At 43.5% G+C, this 23,023-nt stretch overlaps 1 protein-coding gene across 1 annotated transcript in view; it reads left to right on the top strand.

The window, feature by feature from the left end:
- Positions 1–2,462: 2,462 nt before the first annotated feature.
- pde4dip (phosphodiesterase 4D interacting protein) overlaps positions 2,463–23,023 on the top strand; it is a gene marked incomplete at its 3' end in the record, with an annotated part of 33,791 nt that continues 13,230 nt past the window's right edge. Inside the window, exons 1-3 of the mRNA XM_071528715.1 lie at positions 2,463–2,786; positions 4,829–4,881; positions 6,579–6,646. Of these exons, the coding sequence (XP_071384816.1) occupies positions 2,761–2,786; positions 4,829–4,881; positions 6,579–6,646 (147 nt within the window). The remainder of the gene's footprint in view (positions 2,787–4,828; positions 4,882–6,578; positions 6,647–23,023) is intronic.

Here is a 23,023-nt window from a genome sequence, read left to right as displayed (position 1 = left end):
ACTCACTCACTCACACACACAAGGAGTTGATAGGAATGCTTGTCACCACCTCTCACTGAAATAACAATATCTTTCCTGAGTTTTCTGACATCACTCATCGTATTTAACTTAGTGATGAACACTCGATGTGTCTGAAAATCTGCCCGACGTCTCGAGTTGTTGTCACATCTGACTTGACTCTCAGCCTGGACAAACCCTGACCTGGTTTGCAATGCTCCTCTCTCAGGATCACATTGTCTCTCTAAATGCTTCACGGTGAATCCTCTAGGGTTTGACACACAAGTGCTTACTGAATCACATTGATTTTCTTTTTAACCATCCTTGCTTAAAGATAAACTCTGACATTTTGAGTTGTACTCCATTACTTTTCTTTGCCAGGCACTCGTAAGATTATGTGGAACATATTTTAATTTTGTCCTCCAGCAACCATTAAAATGGCTTATTAGCATTCCTCATCGAAAAACGGTAGATTCAGCCAGCTGCAAGCCATCTTATTAGTTTAAGGTTGGCAGACACATGGATTTAAATAAAAAAAGCTAACAAGCAGTAAAAAGTGGCAAACTGAAGTAGCAATATAGGGAGTCTTTTTCCCCTGATTGTGAAAAGTTGTACTTCTTTAGGACAAGATTGCCCAATATTATCTCCACTGCCTCAAATTACCCTTATGTGTAGCAACGTTTAGGCTATGATAACCCAGCATACAGAAAGAAAGCATAATGATAAACATCCAGCAACGTTAGACCCCAAATCAACTGAGCTGTAAATCACACAGAGTGAAGGGTTGCTGTTTTTGACGATTGCATAACATGCTTGGCTCAGCGCAGAGAGCAGCCTCGCAGTAAAACCGCTAATGTTCCTCCTCCTCCCCTGTTCAGACCTGTAGAGCTGCAGGGCAGCGGAGGCAGGCCCAGCTCCCCTCACCACTGTTAAGTAAACTGGCTGGATGTGTGGAATGTTAGGCAGGTATGTGAGCTGGCCACCGAGGATGCTGCCACACTGGTCGAGAGAGATAGAGAGAGAGGAAGAGGAGAGGGAGAGAGAGAGATTCCATTCGTTTTCACCCATAGGATCTCATTTGAAGATAAGATACCAGCACTTATATTTGTGCAGACTCCAGCATACAGACGGTGTTGGTTATGGAAACTTTCTGCAACTTTTATCAGCGTTTTCAATCTTCCCTCGTACGCTCCCTCACACCACACCTTCATGTTTGCATAAACACAGCCACTTCTTGTCATTTAAGTTCAAAATGAAAACTGAAACTCTTTAAAGATTATTTTAGAACATGCACACACACACACACACTCATGCACACACACACTTTGCTAGACCACAGCCTCATGTTTTGAGAAGCACTGAGGAGGAATTTCCATGGACTGGTATCCAGAGCTCCCCTGGTGACTCTGGGCCCGGCGCTGTCTGTCTGACTCTTTGATCCCGAGTTCCTTCCACCAGCTTGTTTAACTCGACTGAATGCGCTGCTTGTCTGTACTGATCTAGTCAATAAAGCAGGTCTATGTGCCTGTTCAAAAGACATTTGTAATAGGCTTAGTTTATGTGGTTTTATAAGAAAGATCCTCAGATCTGTCAGTTGTGTGTGTGCGTGTGCATGAGAGAGAGAAATGTAAAGCACTGTGTTTTTGTGTAGATTAGCCTCTGGCTTGCTACCCTGTTCTACCTGCTGTAAGCCTGTTTCAACATGTCAACATGCAACACACACCTCCAGGGGTGCACACACACACGCACACACACACATGCACACATGCACACACACACACACACACACACAGATGCACACATACTAAACAGAGAAATGGAGGATATACAATAGATACAAGCAGATAGGCACTCTCGCACAACACTCTCACAAAGACATGCAGGCTCAGACACACACACACACACACACACACACACACACACACACACACACACACACATACACACACACACACATACACAGGTGCCCTCCCTCTGCTCCACCCTGCTCTTAAAAAATGCCAGAGGCAAATAGTCAATTGACAGTTGAATGACTATTTTACAACAAGCAATGGCAGGAAGATGTTTGGGTGGTTTGTACACATGCTGAACCACACACACATGCACACACACACGCACACACACACACACACACACACGCATGCACGTACATTTAACACACACACATACCTACTGAAGCGTCTGTTTTGGAGCATGCTGGAACAGATCACTCTTTCATGCCGTACCAGACGGTTAGACACACACACACACACTTTCTGTATGTACCTTTGCTCTCCAGTGGTGTTTACCTCCTACTCAGTGTGCTGCTCTCTGTGTGTCTCCCTGGCCTTGCCACGTCAAATGACTGCCTGGGTGCTTGGCTCAGTCCTCCGGGAGCCTCGCGGCCAAACTGCCTGACTGTGGTCACTCCACTCTGGGTCTGAGGAGCCGGAGAGGACTGGCTTGCTCTGGAGGAACGCTACCTACCGCTAGCTGCAACTGCACAATTGGCTTTTTGACTGGTATTTTGGCCAGGTCTGACTGGTTACTGGAGAGAAGCCTGCAGCTCAACTGGCAGCTGAGGAGATAGTGCCGTGTTTGTGCTGGTACAGTGTTTAAACGGATGTATTCAGATCTGTGGAACTAGTTGGACCGAAGGCTCGACTCCTGCTCGCCTGACGATTGAGGAGATACTGGTGGAAGAGCGAGCGACTGCAATCTCAAGTGTGCGTGTGTTTTTTTCCATAAGTGCCTGCCAAAAAGCTTTATTCATGCGGCTAAAAGATGAGTGGATTTCTCTATAGAGGAAGGTAAGGTGTTTTGCACAAAACTGGTCTTGTGAGGGAATATTGGAATTCATGTTGAGTAACGGAGCTTGGTTTTCTGGTTGGTGAATTGTGGTTGGCGCTATTTCAGGTGTGTGCCTGTTTGTGTGTGTATGTGTGGGAGTGTGTGTATGTGTGTGTGCTACTGTGTGGAATGTAAAATGAAATAACTTTTTGCAAGTCTGTCTCCTGCCACAACTGCAGAAAACTGAAGCTCAACTAAACACCTTTAGTCTTGGTCCATATGAAAACTTTAACTTGTGCTCATATTATCTTTCTTGTGTCTGCTAGCCTACAGTATTTGAGAAAAAGAGGGTCCAGTTGCCATCTTTGTCCATTATCTTACAATGAAAAAGAAGATCCTTGTGCCAAGGTTACATAAATGCCCATGAGGTTGAGCAGCTAGTCTCAATCCCACAGCTCCTGTTCCTGCAGGATAGGCAGCCATGCTATTAGCTGAGCTAATTTTAATAAATTCAAAGCACACTCCTGACTTAGCTGTGGGAGAATAATACTGTATTTTTAACTCTACTTCTGCTAGGGGACTGAGTTTGACTGAACTTTTTGAACTCTGTCACGCTAAGTAGGCCCTATGCTATCGGAGGCCTTGGTTATGAGTTTGTTTTACACATTAGTTGCATCAGTGCATGCAACATTAGTTACTAGGGAGTTGTCTGCATGCAGGCAGGGAGAGGTTTGATGACGAGTACCAGCAAATGAGACCACAAGTGGTGTTCTCACGCAATCGTCAAGCTTGTTGATCAGTCCTCTGGTGGTCCGCTACACACACAGCTGCTAAAGGCTGTTAAATCTGTAGTGTTGTCTAGTCAGCTTCTATTGTCTCAGAGCACACACACACAGAGACACAGACACCTTTAAATGGTCTCATCACATCACTCTACCCCCCTCAGCTGTCTTTTATACTGTGTCAACATTATGTCTCATTTGCCCAGTTTCAAATGACTGGTCACTATGGTGGTCACTCTTAACACTGACTGGGACACCCACACACACACCTAGACTGTGGGGTGCGATACAACAAATCAATACACTCATCGCACGGAAAGCCTTTGATTCCTGTGTTGTTCAAAGGGAATGAAGAGGGCTCATTATATTCTGCCACTGATATGAGCCCCATGCGTCTGCCTGATCTTCACTTAGTCAAACGAGGCCTTTACATCCCAGTGTGATCAGCTTTGACTTAATCTCTCTCATTGATTATTCATGAAAGGCTCGGAGGAAGTGCTAATAGGGAGGAAATCCAGCACACACACATCTCTAATCTTTTTTAAGTCTTAAATCCTTTGGTCTCATCGTCCCCATTGACCAACTTTAAATCATGTTTAGATAGTGCTACAGTGAATCTAAAACTCAGAGCCAAACATTTTTTTTCCCACTTTGAGGTGAGATTACGTTACATTAAGATACAGTGTTCTTTCCTCACTCGCTACCTTGACTTTACAGATAAATTAATCAATTAATCAATCACTGAAGTGCCTCTATTATGTAATCTCTGAAAATGGCTAAAGTGATTTGTAAGTAAAGAGATAAATACTCCAAGCAGGCCCCTTTGCTTTTTGTTTGTAAAGGAAATCTTGAACAGTAGTTTGAGGGACATTCTGGACTGTTCCTTTATCCATCTTTGTTTACTGTTTCTTGCATGGTGAGTGATGGCTGTGTGACTTAAGCATGCGCTGACTCAGTTTCCACCACCAGTGTGTGAGTGTGGCTGGTGTCTCTGACATGTCAGTGGGAAGCTCTCCCCGGCTCGGCTCATTTGTGGACTATTTTTGACCGTGCTTGAGAATTACCTCATTGTGATATTCAGAGACACGTGAAGCAGGAGTCCAGAAGCAGGTGGGGAAAAATGGTTATTTGCCTTAATCCTTGTTGTGTGGGAAACAAAAAATAAAACAGGTTTAAATGTGTGACTATTCAGGAATAAGGACCAATGTGTAGATCTGTGTGGGAATGTTGAGTCAGTGTTGGTGTGAATGACTTTGGCTAATAGCTGCCTCTTGTTTCAGGCACTGTGGTGGAGAAAAACGGGCCAGGCCTAAGAGTATTGGACCTATGACGGGTAAGTGGACCTTCAACTATATATATATGTAACACAAAGTATAAATTTGTGTAATATTGTGTTTAGATGATTCACTGCTCATTTTAGGTTTAGGAAAATGTTTTCATTATTCTATTTTACTCTCTCTGTCTTATTCTCTGATTCTCTGACCCTATTTCTATGAAATCGAGGTATTTCACCCTGCTTGTTGTTTGTCATAGTTGTCCCACTAATTGGACGTTTCAAATGTGTTTTTCTGCATCCCTTCAGTTAAATAAACATCTCACTACACATTTATTACCCTCAGCCTAATGCAAGGTCACTTGTTGACTAATTAGCTATTCGCAGAAACTACCATTTATTGAATCTCTGTGTGAAAGAAAGTGTTGGTAATGGCCTCCACTCCTCCTCCTCTTGATGTTTGTGTATGTGTATGTGTGTATTTGGTTGGTTCTGCCAATGCATCATGCATATCAGTGTTGTGTAAGTTTTTTCACCCTGGCATGTACCATGCTACAGCAGTTAAAATCCAAGACAGCAATGCCGAAGATCTCTCTTACCTATACGTTAAAAAGCGGCTTTTTAATAATCCTTAATGACCTTGCGCCGCAATTTTAAAGAACTGTCAGAAATTTCTGCTCTGCCAATGGTTCCTTGATTATGCCCCTCGGGATCTGCCCCTGCAAACCCCCTCCACCGCCTCCACCCCACCTGCGCCCTCCCTGCCACGAACCAATTGGCCCCGCTTTTAAAGGAATAAAACACACACTATTGTACAAATCCCTCCTGTGTGGAATTTTTTCTGGGAATGCTCCTGGCCTTTTAGCGAGGATAGGTTTGGCTTTGAAACGTCTTAAGACCTCTGGAACCGTTTCAGCTGGACCGGAATATGCCATGTCGGTTCCGCGGGGGGACACAGCCCATATATCCAGGTTTAATAGGGTTATAATGAGGGTACGTTTGATCAGAACAGCCCTGTTATGAGGTCTGGGAGACGCTGCGCAGAGAGACTCCCCGAGCCCCAAGGTGTTTAGATTTCAGCCCGGTAAGGTTAGCCTGATGATTCTCAGCGTACAGTGGAACATTACTAATGGGGGTAGTATGGATTTGTGAGAATTTTCGACCGCTATGCATTTTAGATGGCACTGTACAGTCTGGTGTACAGATGAAATGCATTTAATTGCGTTTAGCACAGTTCCCTCCACAAATCCCTCCTGTGTGTACTTTTCTGGGAATGCTCCCGGTCTTTTAGCGAGTTTGGCTTTGAAACGTCTTAAGACATCTGGATGGTTTCACCTGGACCGGAGCGTACCATGTTGGTATTAACAAGGACAGTCAAATAATTGCACACAGTCAACAGAATTTGTTATTGTGTGTCTCTGTATTATGTCATTCACTATTTTTGTTTAGAAACTGGACACTGGATTTTTTAAGTTTCATGCTGCTGTTTCAATTCAGCAAAGAAATACTAAGGACAATGACACTTTATTGATCCCCATAGGGAAATTTGGTCAGACTCAGCTACCATGGAGCTGGTAGGGACTCAGTGTCTTGGTCAAGGACACTTCAGCAGGGAGGCTCAATATGGGGCTTTAACCCGGGTCCTCCGGTTGAAGAACAGTCTCACTAGCCCCTAAGTCACCTTGCTGCCCCAGGTGGACTGTCCATTTTCTCTTAAAATAATGCTTATTCACCTCTTTCATTTTCCGTTTGCCCAGATTTCATGTGTGATGAGACGGACAAAGGCCCACCTGTACAGATGCACAGCCTCAGAGAGTTTGAACAGGTAAGAGCTCGTCTTCTCTCTCACGCTCTGGTACGATGTTATGTTTCCACTATGATGCTCTACTGTTGTTTGGTTCACAGAGTTCATATAATGATGTTACATCCAAAAGTTTGATGCTGCAGTTGTGTTGGAAAGAGTTGGGTAACTATGTTGGCAATTCAAATTGATCTGAACTGTGGATGAAAAGCCCAGCAGAAATGAGGCTCCAGTAATGTTAGCTTAGCACACTGTGTCAGTGGAAAAGAGCTGTCCAGGCTTGCCTCTGCGCTCTGGTAATGACTATGTAGGTGTGTTTGGGAGGAGAATGTGGCAACAGAAACTCTTAACTATCTGAGTCAAAGACATTCCCCATATCCTGTTGATTCTTCCCAGTCATTTCATCATTTCACTCCCATACATCGCACTGCTTCTCTCACCAATATCCCGGGCTGTAAATCCCTCACACAAAGACTGAAGATCACACATATAGAGAGAAAGAGAGAGAAATCTCAAAGATGTAGAGAATAAAGTCATACACAAACTTGAAATCAAATTGAAATCAAACATTTCGTATGAAAAGCTACACAGCTGTATACACTGTGTGTCTGGTATCGGTTTAGAATGGGGGCGGGCTTAGTCCCCCCCCCCCGGTTGTGTGCCAGAGTACTGGATTCTGGGAGCTTTGCCAGGTGCATTATGGGTCTGATATAACTCTAGAGGTGCTTGTTGCAATTACTCTGCCCCCTTGCTGAAGGAAAGGGCTAGAGAGGAGGGAGGTGGCTCTGTAATTCAGTTTGGAGGGAGAAAGTGGGAGCTGGGTGAAGTAATGTTGCCTAAATGTTGAGAGTTTGGGGTTCACTGGAGGAAAAGGTGGCATAAACAACTCAGGTCAAATGGAACGCAATTCAGTATACCAAATGGGAGAAGCATGAGAAATGGAAAATGCAATGAGACGGGCTGAATACATGTTTCCCATAGCCCACACTATCTCAGTGATGGTGAACCTGAGAGACACATAATAAAAGCTCACAGTGTTTTTTCACCTATATTCTGCCATTTTGACTCAGAACAGGTAGTGAAACTGTACAATAAAAGAAAATATTTCATACCTCTCGGTCTCTTAACTTTTTTCTTTAGTATACAATGGCATTGGTTATAGATGCGTTAGGTGTAGAGCATGTAACCCCCCTAGGTTTCTCACAGGAGATTACCATGGCAGACGTGGCCTTGACTTACCATATGCCACATATGGCATGACCTTGGAGTTATACAGTTCCATCTGGCATGTTGGTCAAAAATAAGTCTGGTACATAAGGCAGCTCTATTAAGTCGTTACGTGTTCCTGAAGATAGACGTTCAAAATGTTTATTTAAGCTGATAAAAAATGCTTAAAACGGTCACATTAGCTTTGCTCTCAGGTATGTGAAAATGTAAACACTCAATATAGAAATATTTAATAATGAAAAACTACTCTGAACGCAGAAGGAATCCAATAAGTTTTTGATGTGAAATACCTTAGTTTAGTTTATTTTAATTGTGCCGTGATAAAACAGCAGTGAAGTGATAGAAACAATGAAAAATAATGATAAGAAAAAGAATTTAAAAAAAAATAGAGATACAAGAGAGAAGAGACAAGAAAAAAACGGACAATTTGTTGTGTAGGTGAGTGAGATGAAAATAAATTTGGGGGCTTATAAAAAAATATCTCACAAAACAAAACAAAAAAATGACACTATGAACAAACAAACAAAAAATCAAGATGAAAAGCAAAGACACCCCTGTACTGGATAACAGAATCTTAATGACAGCAAAGCACACTGATGATGGAAAACAGCCGAACAGCAACAAGACGCATAAAACGTCAAAGGAAATAGAAATAAATTAAAATGGCCCTGATAAATAAAATGAAGTCATAGGGGAAAGGAAAATGTAGTGGTGAGTGGGAGGGTGTGTGTATGCGAGTGTGTTAACATGCTCATGCTCAAAGTAAGAAAGATAGGAGGAGAGAGAGAGACAGAGAGAGAGAGAGAGACAAATGTGCTGAATTACCACCTTGGAGAATTTCATCTGCTTTTTGAAACACATTTGAGAATAAAAAAAAAAGACATTGGACTATGAAGGAGAGATTGAAAGCGATGGAGGAACTGAAATACTGTCAGAGTGAAGACTTATTTCTTCTCATATAACCAGAGACGATAGGCCGGACCCTCGGCTGCTTGCTTGGAGGCTACATTATAGTGAGCCGGCAGCTCTCCTTTGAAGTCTGCCTGTGACTAGCCCACTGGGGGATGAAGGGATGAGTCATGCTATATGCAGATATACAGACACCCACTCAGACTGGGAGGCAACCTAAAGACCAGACTGTATGGAGGGATGAGGAAGAATATGCTGAGGAGGCCAGTGTTGTGTGTTGGCATTACAGTAGGTGTGTCATAAACCTGCAGAAATCCTTTAACAACACTTTTATCTCCAATGCTGACATGCAGAAACTGAGAGACAAATAAAATGTAGGTTTACACTGTGAGACTTTTGAGGAGAGGTTTGAGAATGCGTGTATCAGATTTCCATTGCATTTACTCAAAAGTGCCAGACTGCAGTATTTACATACTCCGAAACTATAGCAAACGGAAACAACTGATTTTCAAAATCTACCAGAGACATAACAGCCAGCCTCTTGTCTGAAAAATTTCCCCATTCTGACAGAGCAGATTAAAGGTTGTTGACCTTTCTTTGCCACTGTAGTTTTACATTAAGTTTTTCTGACAGTGGTAGTGCATGGTGTTTTCAGACTGGCCCTCTCATCTTAATAGAGCAGTCTGGATTATTGAATCCAGGTTACGGCTTCGAAGTGTGTGTGTGTGTGTGTGCTTGCATGCATGTGTTCAAGTCTGAGAGTGTGTGTGTGTGTGTGTCTGGTCTTTTCATGTCTGTGTGAATCTTTGTGTGTGTGTGTGTATGTACAGTTTGTCCTCTCTCCACATTTGTGTCAGTTTAAAGAATCAATCTTCTCTCCGGCTCGCTGGAAGAAACATGAACCTGCCAGAGCAGCGTTTGTAGCTGTCAAACATCCCCACTCTGCAGTCCTGAGGTTTTCTACAAAAAAAAAAATATATCACCAAATCAAAATACCCCTTTCTCAAATAGCCTTTATTAGTCCATTGGAGAAATTGAAAGCACATGGCTGCCTATAAATGTGAATTCAAACCGACCACAGAGACACTTAGATTGATAGAAGAAGGGGGAGGATTGCGTATAATTTTGGCCATTAAAACCTCAGGACAAATTAGGGTTGTTAATCTGTTATTTTGCCCTCGGTCTCAATGTTCACATCTAAAAAGCCACATACACTATGAAAGGTCTGTCAAGAGTTGGATTACCACTGCCAGAGTGGCAGTAATGGACCGTACTCCATATTGTACAAACACCAAAACACAGGAGGAACACCCAATCCTACTGCTAATAATGTTGAAGTGAGCATGCGATCGAAATGGCACCGTTTTTGTTTTGTTCCCTATCTCTAGAGTCTTTTATCTCCTTCTTGCTCTTGCTCTCTCCTAGTTTTTGTTACGGCATTTGAAAATAGGTCAGAACTCTGTGTGTGTGTGTGTGTGTGTGTGAGTATGTGGGTGTGTGTGGGTGTGGGTCTCTCGTGCACTGTTCAACCCTCAAGCTGTTGGCTGTGATTCACTGCTTTATGGAGCTGGTATCTCCAACTCTGCATGGAAACGCTTTAAACACAGCAAGGGCGATATTGAGTAAGGAGGGAAAAGAACAAATAAATGACTGCATTCACTGTCCATCCAGCTACCAGATGACAGATAATATGAAGTACAATAATCCTCTTGCATCCAACACAATTTTTAAATGTCATAATCAGTTGGTGATTTGTCCAAATTTAGCAACGGGGGATGACAGCGGTGTAAAAGCTTGTATTCCCTCATATTAAAATGCAGTTAGCAAGGCAGGCGCATAGAATCGACGTTTCCCTCAAATTGACTGGTTACAATTATTGTATTTCTTACGGTACACCAGATAATAAAACAAATTCTGGTTGGGATAAAATTATAGCATTTTAAGGGAGCATAATGTGTGATTTATGGGGGGATTAGAGGGCATCCAGCTTTGTTAGCACAAAAGATTAAGATACTGTATCCCTCCATTCTGAAAAAAGCCTCATACATAACCGCTCCTCCACCATTTCCGCCTCTCAGGTTTTCTCAAATCACCCGCTAGGAATAGATATTGATGCCAAGCTCTCTGTCTGTGCCCTTATTGACCGACACACTGCAAAAAATGTCCATCTTAACTTGCCATTGAGTTGCGTCTTGTTTTGAGCGAGTCTTGTTTTGCTTAGAACAAGTGAAAAAATAATCTGCTGATAGAATGGGATAATTTCATTTGTTTCCAATGCAGTTTCACCTGTTTCAAGAATTTTCTCAAAAGAAATCAACTTGAAATCTTGAAACCATATCTTGAAATAACACTCATAGTATTGATATAAAGCCACTTGATTCAAGAAAGTCCTTTGAAAAAGTGGTTTTGCATTGGAAAAAAGTGAAATTATCTCTTTTTTTCACTTGTCTTAAGAAAAATCTGATTTTAAGACTCAATACATGACTAAATAATGACTTGTTAAGGTGTATATTTTTTGCAGTGCTGAATGGAGCTTCATTGAGACGAGCTGATGAGCCCTTATAGATGTGCTGACAGCGGAGGTGTCAGGTTCCACTGAGCAGCACTCAGACTGCAGATCGATACGCAGCAGCTCACCTTTCAGCTGCCATATCTGCTGGAGCAGGAATTAGCTGTCCTAGACTGATGCACATGAACACACACACACACACATGCACACACACACGCGCACACACACACACACACACACAAATACTCACAATGGCCATGTTGTTCTATTTTAACAAGGAGGTGGTGGAGAATGCAAATGGTTGTTTTCTATCACATTTCCACTAAAATCTGTGGTATGTGCATGAGTGCAGACACAGACATACACACACAAACACACACACACACACACACACACACACACACTCAAGGTGCCCTTTTGTCCTATATCACATGACAGGTTTCTCTTTCTGTTTTTGTCAATTATTCAAAAAGTGCAACCAACAATAATGTGCAGACGTTCTCTAGTTTCATTACAATATGACCGTGGACTAAAGCCACAAGATGTGTCAAACTAAGAACCACCAAAGTTTTTGTACCACCTTATTGTTCAAACCCAAGAAACACAGGGGAACTATATGTGGGAAAAAGTAAGATGTTGGATTTTCACCACCATCGTTTATATATTTGTGCACAAAAGCCAAATAGAATATAAATCCCATCAACATCTTATTGTGTTTGTCTACTCTCAGAGGACTTGTTTAGGGGGTGAGTCTGGCAGAGAGTCCAGAGAGGGGTTCACAAACTGCACTAGCGCCACCATCTGGAGAGAGAGAGAGAGAGAGAGAGAGAGAGAATGAGAATGAGCAAGTGAGAGGTGCATAGTTGTCCTAGCTAGACTTTGTTAATTGATCCCAGGCATGAGCAATAAATTTGTGCTCCTCTCCAGCGGGTCAGAGAAGACATATTGACTTGATCATGGCGTCGGTCATGGATGATAATTGTTCAGTTAATGTGTACAGTAATCTGCTCCCACCACACTCCCAATGGTAATGCAGCCATTATAGCTATTAAGTCCACTGAAAAATGGCTCTGGCTGGAAATAGCATGACATATCGCTGTGCTTTATTTCTGACAAGCTTGTTTTTTTATTTTGTTCTTCAATAGCCATGCTGGTGTGTGTGTGTGTGTGTGTGTGTGTGTGTGCGTGTGTGTGTGTGTCGAAGTCTTGACATGGCAGCATGAAATCATCTTTAGTACTACTACCTTATAATTTAGTATCACTGAGAAATTGTGTGTGTGTGTGTGTGTGTATTTGTCTGTAAATTTGTGTGTATGGGTGCATGCTGACTTCTGTGTGTGTGTGTGTGTGTGTGTGTGTGTGTGCATGTGTGTGCATTTATGCGTGTGTTTATTGTATGTTCCAATGCCCTATTGTGTGTTTTTTCCTATTCAGAAGATATTTATGTATTGTATTTCAACATCTCCCCTCCTGAGCTCACAGATCATATGGAAACAGTTACAAACAAAAAGAGGCAGAAGAGAAAAAAAAAAGTATTTTTATGAATCGGTCTTGTACTTAGTGGCAGGCTGGATCCTGCAATTACCCCAACAATAAAGCCTGCCTTCTTTGCTTGGGTCAGAGAGGCAGAAAAACCGCAGCCTGTACACTCCGTCAATCTGACCAATCACCTTCCCAGGCTTTGCAGGAAAATGGACAGAAAAGGAGACAGTGAACATTACAGTCAGATTTGTTAACTTGACAACACTTGAACTATTACTTGACCGGTTGGCCTGACTGACGCCTCAATCGATGGCAGTTTGACAAGAAAAAGTACAAAAAATGTCAACTGTTTGAGAATATTAGATCAAAATGTAAATGATTAAATGTGTCCTGTTGCTGTGACTGGTCAACTGTAATACCTCAGGTCATAAATGTAGCTTAGGACTAGAAGGCCAATACAGTCAGCTGAGCTAGTGACTTAGCCAGTGGGTGATTGGCTACATTCAGCATGGGGGTAGTGGTCTGGTAAATCCTTGTGTCCTCCCATGCTTTACTTAAAGTTTAACAAAGTAAAGAATTTGGCTAATTTGTGCTAATAATAGGGATTCCACCCCTATTTACCTCCCTTCAAATTGCCCTTTGCTTGTAACTTGCCTGACAGACATCCATGAGGAAAATAAGGAGGAACAGAGTCCAGAACTGTGAGAACAATCTGTGCGTCACCCATATAAAATGAAAATGACTGACAGGATCATTGAAAAATGTATTACAGCCATAGTTCTGGCTGTGAAAAAAATGTCCTGTTCTTGTTCTTTTTCCCCACTGGACAGACACAAACCCTGAGAAAGCTTTAGTATGGATCACCATCTAATCGAAATCAAATATGTAAGCCTGCTTGTTGCACAAATCAGGCCATGCGTTTGATTGGGCATGGTTCAGACAGCTTTGGATGAGCGCACAGTACAAAAAGTCGCAAAGGCCAAAATACACAAAGAATATAAAAATCAAATGTGATGTACTACTTCTGCCACAGATCCAGGGAAAGCCTATTAGTTGGACAGCTTTTCGGGAAGCTCTGGATCGTCATCTGCCCAACTGCCGAAGAGCTGGCAGCGTAGCGTTTTTCTATCAAAAACACCTATTCATTAGGAAAGGAAATTGAATATAGATTTTTACAAGGTTCCTTTTGTATCTTTTTCGTCTTGCTCCTCCAACCGTCAGTAGGTGTGTTTCCCATCAGCCCGCTGGTTGTTGTAACCTATTACCGATGGGCTGACTGATGGTCTCCATTTGTTATTTTTTTATAGAGTCTCTCTATGGGCTGGTAATGGCCAGATCTGTGTGTAATCAAAGCCATCTCTCTCTTTATCTCTCTCGCTCTCTCTCTCTCTCTCTCTCTCTCTCTGTCTTTGCTTTTGAGTCCTCATCTACTCTCTTTTCCCTTCTCTCTTTATCTTTATCTCTCTCTCTCCCACTCTCACACACACACACAGATCCTCACTTTCTCTCTCTCCTTTCCTCTGTCTTTCTCTCTGTCTCACCCTCTCTCTCTCTCTCTCTTTCCGCCGCGATACGTTATAAAGGGTTGTGAAAGAGCGACATGTGCAGCGCAGGCCTCAGAACAGGCAGACTCCCTCCCTCCCTCCCTCCCCTCCACGCATACCAGAGAAAACTCGCCCACTTGCCAGAGAAACAGGAGAGAAAGGGGGGGAAAAAATGAATAAGTTAGAAAAAATCCTAACTTGGAACTGGTATATACGCGCCCATGTGTCATCATTTATTTCCAATGCGGGGTTCCTGGAAGCAGCACATTAGAATGGGGTGTTGAAATTGAGAGTTTTGCTGTGGTGCTTTGGGGACAGGTGCTTTTTGGTAAGCCTGTATGACTTATCTGTGATTGAGGGAGCCTTTAAATGGAATAATTGCAAGCAGAGGGGGAAAAAAGGAAGACCAGGAGCACCGAGAGAAAACTCCTGATTTTCATCAACCCGCTCACTCACTTTTCTCCTCTGTCTTTTCTATGAGTTCTTCCTTCTTGTCTTCATCAGTCTCTTATTCCTGTCTCTCCTGCCTTAATCGCTCTCTCTTTCTCTTGAACTCTGTCTCACTTGTTCCCTCATTTTCGTCGCTGACATTTTCAATCGTTTTTTATCATTTCTAGTATTTTGCCGTTTCTTCTCTTATTTGTTCATTTTTTGGGCCCCTCAACATATTTTCATGCTCTGAAGAACACATACCCATCCATTCCCCACTAACAAAAGTCATTAGATTTTGAAGAACCCGATTGTGTGTCTCAATTGTCTGTTTCCATCCATTTTGACTCATGCCCATCTTGCTTAACTGTCTGAGGTCATGATAGATAATAACTGATCAGACTGTCAGGGTGCATTGCCCCTGCTGGAGAGACTTATGCGGCATGAGATCATGTTTTTTCTCCAGTGAATCTTGTAAGTGAAATCTCCTGTGAGTCTGGGAAATGGCAGTAATCCCCCCCATTTTAAAACATATCGAGAGTTGTTCTCTTTCTTTTTAACAGCTCCGGCCCGAGTACCCTCTCCACCCCTGTGAAAATATTTTCACTGCCAGTGAAACATTAGAATTGAACCATCAAACTCGGTGTTAAAGGCCTGCTGCTGTCGCCCCCGCTGGGGGAGGCTGAGCAGGGCCGGATCGGGGGGCGTTGCTTTAGTTTTCCTACGAAAACCTTGTATCTCCAATAATTGCCTTTGTCCCGCATGCGTGTAAAATGTTTGAAAGTCCTGGGACTAAGCCAAACTATTGAAGAGTCACTGTAAAATGTAAAAAAAAATGCATGGACGACAGTGAGGAAAATCAGAGAACAATCAACCAGTGGTTCTCAAGTGCTGAAAAGTTTAGTTTTCGGAGATGCCAGGTTTCTGCAGGACAGCGAGGATTGGCAGGTAACTAACAAACCCAGAGCCTTGACTATAGCCTGGCTCAGATCAGACTGGGCCGGCCTGCGCCAGCCAGTGTTGAGTAATGCTGTTAGTAAATACCAGGCCAATTATTGCTAACGAGGGCCTAATTGGAACCAGATGAACATTTATTGAATTTGTCAGAGAAAGGTAGAATGGAGATAGCTAATGAAGTACAGCCGCCGCTCCGAGCCAGGCACCGGGTGAATGCATAATTCACCTGGCAGTGCCACTATGTTTTGCCATGTTTGTGGTTTTATACTCACTTAATTACTACATTTTACACAAAAAGGTAGTTTGTAAGCCAACGGAAGAAAAGCTCAATTTTCTTTGGAGAGAAAGTCAATCGATACAGAGTATTTAAACTTGCAGGCTTCGATCCAAATAAAAAAAAACCTTGGAGGGGTGTTGCAGCACTAGGTGGTGTCCCTTGATGCAAATGGAGCATTCTGTCCAAATAGTTTCAAAACCCTGAAATCTGAACAATTCAGTCTTCACACGATACAAAGCCACCAAGTGTTGAGCTGATGTCCTGAAGTCCCCTCTGTCCTCAACCTAATTACATGTTAGCCTGCTACACTCTAACTGATGCTTTGGCAGTGGTTGATAAGGGCTTATGCAAACACACATTGTGATTGTGGCTCACGTGCACACGCAGACACACACACACACACACACACACACACACACACACACACACACACACATATTCACACATACACACACTTACAGATACACTCAATCCCATTCAGCTGTAGCTGGTTATGTAACAGGGGAGAGAAAGGCAGTGACACTAGTACACTAAGCCTGTGTAGAAGATGAGTCTATTATTCAGTTGGTGAGAAATTCATTTGTTTTCTGTGGTTTAGTTCTTCTTCTGTCTTCAAGTGGCTCGCATTCTATGTCTGCTTGTGAAATGCTTAATTCTGCTTACTGCATTATTCTCTGTGTTGTGACGTTGTTATTCAGCGAGACCAACTGCAGACAGAATCGGAGGCCTTCGATCTGCCGTGTCCTGACAGCATACTCTGTGTGTGTGTGTGTGTGTGTGTGTGTGTTGCCGCAGAGAGCAGTTATCCCCCCCATCTCTCTCCCTCCCTCCCTTCCTCCCCCCACCCATCTCTCTCTCTCTCTTTCTCTCTCTCTCTCCCATTCTTCCCTTCACCCTTCCCTCCCCCATTCATGCCTCCCTCTCCCCTTTTTGTCCCTTCCCTCTCTCCTTCCCCCCACCCTCCATCACGTCATCCATCCCTCCTTACACCCTTCACCCGCCACCCCTATAGGTCTCATTATATAGTCGCTTCTCATCCTGCCAACTGATGGTTCAGTGCAGTGAGGCCCTCGGGCTCCACTCCCTGTCCCTTTGATTTCCATCCATAGACAACAAAGGAGGGCACGGCTCCAGTGTATACACACAGACATACACACACTCACACACACACACACACACATATACATACACATAGTTTGTACAGTCCATGTGTCCATCCATGTATGCATCCAGTCATCCATACACACATCTGTAGATGCTCAGCCATCTGGACATTCATTGGTCATACTGTACAAGCACACTGACATTCCTTTTAAAAACATCTTGTTCTGCACAAAGCAGTGTGCATAGAGCTTCTGTTGGATGAAAACCTCAAATCTTAAAAAGTTAAATTCCTCAGCAATAAAGAAAAACAGTATAGCAGCTAATTACCAGCCATGTGTTTTTGAAATCATAGGCCTACAATGAATAGGGTTTTCATGAACATACTCAGCCCATAAAGGAGCGTGTGCATACTTGGATTCTACCTGAGGCAGTGCTGCGATGCTCTCATGGCCTTCATTTCCAGATTGCCACCAACCTAAACTATTGCACTGCTGAAACTACAAGTGTTCATGCACTGCTGTGTTACACCTCAACCATCGTTTCCTTATAGTTCATATTACTTATTCGAAGTTCATGCTTTGTTGAAAACTAGCATGCCTGCTCAATCTGAATGGACAAATTAGTCTCATAAATCTAGAAAGAGGAGAACAAGTTTTATTATTCAAATCAACATTCTTGAAGAGTTGTTTGGCTCACACACTCAAAATAGCGGCCTCAGAATTTTTCAGTACGTTGTCAAGGAAACACACATTGTTAAAATGCATGAGATGTTGCAAGGTGATGGTGCCATGGCAAAGTCGTCATTTTGCTGAAGCTTTACAATTTTTTTTTTTTTTGCAACCTAAAACAGAATTTTCCCTCTCTTATGAAGGCTTAGGAAACAAAATGTACCACGTCTGTATGGCAGAATGCAAGCCTGCCATATTTTATTCAGCCTACCTGACATTGCAGGGACTTAAAAAGGCATTGGCAGCGTTACAGTCAGCAGCGACGGATAACAATTTCCTCCGAATAATTTGGGGATCTATTTTAATTTTCCTGCGACCATCACTGCGTCCTGACCCATATGCTGAGAACAGAGCTTTAGACGACTTTGATTTGGAGAGAACAAATCACACCCTGCTCCGTTCTGTAACGTCGCCATCTCTTGGCTCCGTTGTGTATTGCATATTCAAATGCCTGACAGCATAGGTACATACAGTACATTATAGATTATAGCTTTATGGTCATCCATCTCCCTGTCATTACTGAGTGTGACAGTATGTGTGTGTGTATGTGTGCATATTTGGGTGTGTGTGTTTTTGCTTACACGTACACGTAAGCCTAGTGCATAGGCTTTGTAAGTTCAAGCACTTTCTGTCTGTCTCACACACACACACACACACACACACACACATCTTGAGGTCTTCGCAGTCCAAGTCCTTCTCTGTTTGTCAGCTGGGCTTCATTCACAAAACGTGGCTCTGCCGGCAGCGTTTCCTCTGCTTTCTATTTGGGGAGAAATAAAAAAAAATAAAAAAAGCCCACTAACTTTGTTCTGAAGGTCTGTGTTTGTTTTTTCAGAACTGTCTGCTCTCTCTCTCCCTGTACGGCAAAAATGAATCCAAGCGGAGAGCCAGAAATTCGGGGATAGATTGGGTTACACTACTTCCCAGAGACAAAAGTGGCCTATATGGGAGGGTCGGCCATGACAGTTGGCAGTTGGTTCAGTTTGGGGCGAACCTGATACCATAATTTAGATCCGCCATAAACACACAGAAATGAGAGACAGACTCTCGCTCTCTCTCTCTCTCTCTCTGAAATACAACCATGGGAAAACTGGGCATTGGCCGCAAAAGCGCTGCCCCCACCATAACATGAAATACATGCTTTTATGATTAGACGTAACATGTTTATCATTGCTTACACAAACCCATGGAAAGTATTTGCTTGGCCTTACCCGTGCTGACTGCGTGTGTACAGAGAGGTTTGGGAACAGTCATCGGGGCAGGTATTAGTTTCTGCTCAGGAGACGGTTTGGTAACGACTCGCTGTTTAGACGTGTAGATTGTGCTGACTGTTTCTGGTTTCATTGTTGTCTCTAAGGTCTAGTGTGCATGTTGATTTGAAGATGAATGAATTATCGTAATCATTGTCGTAATCATTGTTTTCAACTGTTTGTACGTGTGGCCGAAGATGTGTGCGTTCCTGCCTTGTGTGTGTGCATGTGTGTTGACCTCTCCTGATTAGCTCTGGCAGCGCTGAGTGAGACGAGGTTGTGGAAGATTAGCTTAGCAGGATGGTTTCCTGTCAGTCTTTTCCAGTCAGAGGGCCAACAGTCAGCAAACACATCCAGAGTCATAGACTGAAAGGAGTTTGGTGGTGTTGATACTGTGGACGCCACGTTTCTGCCACTACTCTAGAACTAAATATTTGTCGCTGTTGGGTGAAAACCTCGTAACTCCAGTTTTGGTGATTTCATGTTTTTTTTTAACTTAATTTGATGGATTACATGCTCCTCTATTGGTTGAGAAGATTCTATAACCATTGGGTGTATGAAAGCTTGTCAAAACCAATTAGATTTAAAAAAATGCATGGTTGTCAAGCTAAAAACAAGGCTGTTTTTCTTAGTTCCTGAAAAGTTGACATTTTGGAAATCCAAGATCTTTACCTGACAAGAGCAAATTGTTGACCGGAGTTGTTGATAGAGACAGATGCTGTTGCATTTCCAAGCAAATGTTTTTGCTTGGAAATGGGAGCCATGTTTTCACTCATTCAATAGAACTAAGTGTTGACTGATGATGTGACATAAAATCCATAAAATTGCAATGGTGGGTTGTCTAATGTTCCAACAATCAGCTGGCAAACATTAAACAGTTCCTAAGTAAAGGCCATGTGGCAGGATTATGGATTGAAGATTGAGGGACTGCCACCGAAAAACTGCATTAGTCAAACTGCGTCTGCGTCCCTACACACACACACACACACACACACACACACACACACACACACGCACACAGTGAAAACAGAGGGAGGGAAGTACTAGTCTATATTGAGTATGTGCTGATGTGTACTGAGACTCCATTAGAGGCTATTGATTGGGCCTGTGGGGAGAAACACGTGAATAAATGAGTGAACACATACACACACACAAATGCACACACACACACACACATGCATTTAGGTTACTGTGTGCACTGAGACTACAGCAGGAAGCTTCTTACTGGGCCTGAGGGGAAGAGAAGAAGAAGCAGAGAGGATATCATTGCCTCGGATAGATTCATCCTTCTATGGATAATAGATGCGAGCTGTGATTGGGAGAGGTGTGTGTGGGTGGTGTGTGTTTGTGTTTTGGCATCTGGATTATAGAGAAGTGTGTGTGTGTGTGTGTGTGTGTATGTGTGACAGTGAGAAATGTAGGGAGAGATTTCCAGGGTAGCTGGAATAGTGCTGGTCTGTGTGTCTGCAGAATGGATTGACATATATGAGGTGAAGAGCCAACATTTATTACTGTTTCTGGGTGTGTATGTTATACTGTCATTTTAGATCAAAGATGAAAATGAGGCTACTCATATGAATTACAATTTAAACAACACCTATCACATGAATTAATGACTAAATGGCTAGCTGTGGTCCGCTAAGCATTCATAAAACAAACTAAACTATAAACCAAATGTCCTTGTTTGGCATTACTCAACTTTTTTCCTCCACTTACTGATAGAGATGTTCTCTCTCTATTGTCCGTCTCTCTCTCTCTCTCTCTCTCTCTCTCTCTCTCTCTCTCTCTCTCTCTGTCACTCGTCCCCATGCTGAATCCCCTGACTCCTCGCCGCTGTAAATGATCAGAGGGAGGGAGAGAGGGAGAGATAATGAGAGAGAGAGAAGAGGAGAGAGGGCGAGAGAGCTCAATCAGACGTCTTTATGATTGAAGATGTGGTCGTCAGCTCTCCCCCAAGAACTACATGATGTCACCCGCTTTGTTCTACCAGGGAAATAAATGTGCAGTCCCATAGGTTGAGACCCCAAGTCCCTTCATACAGATGAAATGTGAGCACACACTCACACACACACACACGCATGTACACTCACACACACACACAGGCACACGTGAGCATGGAGACACACACAGGCACAGAAATGCATAAGCGACTGATGCTCTTCCACGTACATGTATGTGCTGCACATGCACACACATGCACATATGGACGGATGCATACAGTTCACGCACATACCATACATACTCTCTCTCTCTCTCCCCCTCTCTCCCTCTCTCTCTCTCTCTCTCTGTCGCGCGCACACACACACACACACACACACACACACACACACTCACACTCACACACATACACATTACCCCTCCATGCTCCTATCCATTTGGCTTCTAGGACCCCAGCTGGAAAGTACTTCTTGCACCCCCTCCTCTCCCTGATCCCAACTCTAGCTTTACCCCCGCCCCCCCCCGTCCCTTCTCCAGCATACTCTGCTTTTATCTTTGTGTCAATGCAGAGTGGTATCCACCCTCCCCCCACTCTCCCCCCCACTCCCTCAGCCCCTGGATGAGGTAATTTCCTGTCTGGCTGACTCGCAGCACTCACACCTCTGAATGGAGGGATGGAGGGATGGAGGGATGGAGGGATGGAAGGAGCGCTGTGAAAGAGTGTTGAATGTCAGATCTGCATCCAGACAAAGCTGTTGTTGGCCCGAATTTCTGATTTTCAGTCTCTCGCGCCTTTATCCATGCGCTGGCAAAACACACAGTGCAATCAATACTTCGATGCATAAGAGGAATATGCAAAGGTGGCTTGTCAGTGTATGTATAGGCAAAGGAATGTGCATGCATACACCCACCTCCCTCACCCCCACACACACACACACACACACACACACACAAATATATATGCATGTATAGACACACACATATATATACACACACAAGCACACACTACATTAGCAATCAAATAGCCCTGCAAGAATAAGCGAACGCCAGCCAATCCCTTCTCACTATAAACTTAGACATTTACACACAGGTTCCACTGACCCGTTGGTGTTGAGTTGACAAGGTTTCCTCTTTGGCAGAGCCGCCTTAGCCATCAGCAGCAGCAGCAGCAGCAGCAGAAGCAGCAGCCGCGCTCTTAGCCCCAGGAGCTGCTCGAGTCAGGGCCTAACTCCCCTCTCTCTCCCCTCTCTGGGAGTATCACCCTGCACCGACAACCGATGCTCCAGGCCAGGGGCCATCCGTCACAGCCCGCCCGGGGAAAGGCTCACTTCCGGGGGTCAGGTATCTCAGACAGCCAGGGTCAGGGGGAAGTGGTGCTGGAACATCTGATCCTGATCCAAACAGCGCTCCCGCAGTCCCGGATTCAGTTCCAGCCCTTTTAAAGTCACCCGTCCAGTAAAATTGTACGGTCGGGGACAGCTTGGGTTCCACCTGGCAGAGAGTGGCCTGTGTGTATCTGGCGTATCTAGCGAGGGTGTAGTGTGTGATATAAAGCCTAGGTTTGTTGTGGCGGGGACAGGAAGGTGGACGGGCCCACTCGTTGATTAGCCCCAGAAGGCCCTTTAAGTCAGACAGCAGGGGCTAAGAGACCCGGCCTGCCCCGCATTAGATACAGTATTTATGACTCCCTGCTCCCTACAAAATACATGACATCAGTTGTGGTTTACTGAGATAGACTCACTGTTCATTCCACATAGCCCATAGTAGCATAGAGCCCATTTTAGCCTCTGATTATTTGGTCAAGAATAGCATACAATGGTTTCCACTACAGGGCCAAATGAGGCTAGCCAGGGATTCATCACTGCTTATTTGCTTGATTTGGCCTAAAAATAATTTACTCTGTGTGATTCTCTTCACATCTTAATCTCAGCGAAGACATAAGGACCTTATTGATCCCTACATGGTTTAATTAACTCGATTGCAGAGGGGTAATTCATCAGGCAATCGTGAAAACAGAAATACATAGAAACAGCAAACACAGATAAAC

This window comes from Centroberyx affinis, unplaced genomic scaffold (genome assembly GCF_046629955.1).
Source record: "Centroberyx affinis isolate AG114_WGS23_722 - 3 ecotype Tasmania unplaced genomic scaffold, CSIRO-AGI_Caff_v1 ptg001715l_1, whole genome shotgun sequence".
NCBI lineage: Eukaryota > Metazoa > Chordata > Actinopteri > Beryciformes > Berycidae > Centroberyx > Centroberyx affinis.
Note: the sequence above shows the minus strand (reverse complement) of the source record. Positions and strands in the feature narration are given on the sequence as shown.